The sequence below is a fragment of the Cibotium barometz genome, chromosome 28 (assembly GCF_041138505.1).
Source record: "Cibotium barometz isolate CiBa-2024 chromosome 28, ASM4113850v1, whole genome shotgun sequence".
Lineage (NCBI taxonomy): Eukaryota > Viridiplantae > Streptophyta > Polypodiopsida > Cyatheales > Cibotiaceae > Cibotium > Cibotium barometz.
This window is the reverse complement of record NC_141073.1, coordinates 45,415,599-45,419,454: the sequence shown is the minus strand read 5'-3', so window position 1 is coordinate 45,419,454 and position 3,856 is coordinate 45,415,599. Positions and strand designations below refer to the sequence as shown.

General features: G+C 39.6%; 1 protein-coding gene across 1 annotated transcript; it reads right to left on the bottom strand.

Moving 5' to 3' along the window:
• Positions 1-2,259: 2,259 nt before the first annotated feature.
• LOC147622852 (uncharacterized) lies at positions 2,260-3,415 on the bottom strand. The gene has a single exon (XM_086822711.1). It carries the CDS (start codon positions 3,329-3,331, stop codon positions 2,612-2,614), a length of 720 nt encoding a protein of 239 aa, XP_086678837.1. The 5' UTR covers positions 3,332-3,415; the 3' UTR covers positions 2,260-2,611.
• Positions 3,416-3,856: the final 441 nt, after the last annotated feature.

Sequence of the window (3,856 nt, the reverse complement as noted above, 5' to 3'; positions counted from 1 at the left end):
ATGTGTGTAGGAGAATGTGCTTTTCCCCATGTTAGCAAGGCGATGCTAAAACAGAGCATAGGCATCCTATTCAACCTGGTCTTTTAAAGTCTTCTGTGGTGGATGATATAGAGAAATTTATGCCCTGCTTTACAAACCCATGTTAAGTAGATTACATATTAAATTCCACCTTTCATCATCCAACACAAAAGAGGATTGCCCCTAGTAAATTTGATATCCCAGTCGTATACATGATTCCATCATAGCTTCAACTGTGCACCCTTTAGGAGACTGTCTCTCCAATACATTACCTTTTTTTGTCTAGAATTTTACTACTAGCCTAGTTCCCATAGGTTTTTCAATAAATGCAACATAGGTGTAGAAAATTTGCTTCTCTTTTAAATACCACCTCTTTTGGCCCAAACTTCAATAGTTTTGATGATCCCTACAAATTTATTTTTAAAAAACTTGGTTCAACTCATTCAAACTTTTCAAGATAATGATAGCTTTTTGTATTACATGAGAAGCCCTTTTATTGAAAGGTTGATGGAAAGGACAAAAATAGGCAATTCTATAGCCGAGTGGCTATTTTATGAAGTCCTTTAAAAAGTGGTGGGTTAGTTTACAATGAGAGTTTAAGGTATTAAAAAAGTCACCAAGAGTCACTAATGTTGAGTGGATTAAAAGGACAAAAAACACTAAAACTAAGAAATTTGAAAGATTTGTCCAAGCTTTCTATCCGTACTCTTTGTCTCTATCTCTCTCTGTCTCTCTCTCTCTCTCTCTATCATACACACACACACACACACACACATGCATAGATATGTCTAAACACTTTTTTAATGTTGGTGGATAAAAGGCTATGAAATTCATAAATCCAGTAATTGTGTATACATAGATACAAACACACACTACCTTAGCACTATCTACCACGGGGTTTTAAAAACCCTTGTCAGGTGAGATCAATGGATGGCATTGATCTAAATTGTAGTTTACTTGTCCAAGCATAATTTACTTGTCCGAGTTCACTTTATCCAATGGACAAAAAAACCATCATGATTTAGATCAATGCCAACCATTGATCTCACCTAACAAGGGTCTTTCAGATCCCGTGTGGTAGATAGTGCTAAGGCACACACTATAGTAGTACAATGTCATTACTACCCATGGTACATGATGGGATGCATTTGATCCACTTCAACCAATTCATGGTATTGTTACCCGTAGAGCAAAGCATAGGTTCTCAAAGTTTAAGTACATGTGTCAAAGTGACTAACTCTTCTTTCAAAGTGTGATTTGGTCCTTCGCACATTTTGTTCCCACGTTATTGAAGGTGTCTTCAAAGTTTTTGGCTTCGAAAAATACGTTGAAAAACATAATTACACTCAACTCAGGGCTCAATCACGTGAACAAAAACCAAACCTTAGGTGAAGGCTTTAGAGATATTGATATATTCGGGCACTAGATACACCCATATTTAGGTTGCATCCATTATTTAATTAATGGGGCTCTTATGAGCCCCATTAATTTATTAAAATACTAAGGTTTAAATCTCAACCTTTCACAGAGAACTCTCCATCTCTCCATCGTTAACATAGTCTGCAACACTAAGGTTTTTTTTAAAAGCAAAACAGTGCAAGTGCAGTTCGCAAAGTAGTGTCTCTCTCAAGTGTTCATCGCTCTCTCTTCGTATCAAAAATTTACAACTTAAAAAACATGTCATCTCTCTCTTCATATTTTTTCTTTCAAAATCATCAGAGACGGAAGCCTCTCTCTCTCTCTCTCTCTCTCTCTCTCTCTCTCTCTCTCTCTCTCTCTCTCTCTCTCTCTCTCTCTCTCTCTCTCTCTCTCCTAGAGGCTGAGGCCTCGAGACAGGATGCTTCTTCCTCTCCTTATATAACCTTTCTAACCGCCTTAATCAGAAGACTCTAGAGAACCTTGAGACGGTGCTTCAAAAGTCCAACACATTTAAAAAAAATTCTATTCTCTCAAAACACGTGGATTTCAAAAATAACATTTAGATTAAACCTTTGACACCAAATAATTAACCTAAGGTTATACCACCTCACTCCTAAAGTTATAAAACCTCAACAAATTAATTAATTGCCAAACAAAATTTGGCACCCACATTAGCATTTCTTCTATTTTTTACCATTTGGGATTTGCATTTTCTCTAACTACAAAAACGAAAATGGGCGATATAGTATGTCCAGCTCTACGGGCGTTTTTTTATAACTAATGAAAGGATCTTTTCTGGGAAAAAAAAATATGTCCAGCTGCAGAGTGCAGATATCATCTAGGCAATAAAGCAAATTTACATTTTCAAAATACACCTCGACATCAACATGGACATAAGAATAACATTGGGTGAACTCCGGAGCTCGCTAATTGCCGTTCAAAGGCAGTTAAACTCTCAAGTTTCTACCCTTGGTCGAGGCTTAGGAACAAAATAGCCTATTAAGCGCAGACATTAAGCTCGGGGCTTGAATTACGAGAAGCATAACACCTAGGAAAAGCTTAGCACTTGACAGTCTGTCTAAAGGTTGATGCGGGCGGCAAGGGGGCTCTCACCTAATTTCTACTGTACTTTCGAGCGTGGATCGACTGCTGGCATCCAAGAATTAGAGCGAGATTATTCGAGCATTTCTTCTTTCATCTTGGCAAGCCTGTTTTCAATGAAGGCGCTAAACATCTGGTTGACTTCATCGTCCGTGAGGCTCTCCGTAGGCATATTGGCCGGACCGACGCTGACGTCCGGCGTGGATAGTAATGCACTCTGAGAACTTGACCGGATAATTAGCTTACTTTTTCTTGTATCTGAAGGCTGGGAATGAATTGACTGGTGGGATCTGCTTCGAACCATCCGAACGGATCTACCACGGCTAGGTGAAGAAGGCGCTTGTTTCTGTGCTTTGGTCCTCGTAGCTGCTCGAGGCTTAGACTCGCAGATACCTTCTTCACTGCTTCTAAAGGATGCTTCATTGTCGGATACTAACCTATTCATGCTTTTGGAAGAACGTGGATATTCAAGATGGCAATGCTTACAAGCTATACGTGTGTGACTATAATGGTTGGAGGATTCGAACTGCAAGGAGTCAAAGATCTTATGTTGATCAAGGGCGGAGGTGATGATGATGGCTAGAACGATGAGGTTGCACAGAAAGAAGATGAGACCTGGTGTGATTAAGGACTTGTCTTGCAAGAGATCAAGAAAGGCGTCATAATACTCTAGAGGGGTGTGGAGACAGGGTAAAACGAGTATCACAGCAAGAAGAAACAAGGGGCGGCCGAGAGTGTCAAACCGTGGAATGGCTTGCGACTGCAAGCATGATAGTAGCAAGGGCCTTTCCATTGCGCTCTCGACTCTTGAGCAATGGGTAGCAAAGTTTAACCAGCACAGAGACTTTATACACAACACCAACGTGCTCAAAATTGTTGGTCCTTTGCTTTAACAGGTTGCGGAGTTCTATGCGTAAACGGAAAGACAAAGCATTAATATGTTATGCCCAAAGAGTGTGACATACACCAACACAGTGCCTTTCCCACCGAGTACAACTTTTGATATCACAATAACCGCAAAAGATACTACAACTTGCTACAACAAAGGATTCTCACAACCACACTGAATAGGACAGACATTTATTTGGAATTCACTTAACATCAAAAGTTCCCATTCCCTTTGTTTTGATCTGGATATCTTGATCCCACTTTAGTTACATAAATGGGACAAGTTGCTTGTCACAAAAAATGTGCGCACTCAAGAAACCAATCTAGGTGCGCCAACACCACTTAAACTACGTTTGTTCTTTCTCCCTCACTAGTTTTTGTTTATGCTTACTTTCCTACATTCTCTCTCTTTCTCTCACATCTCAGTGTT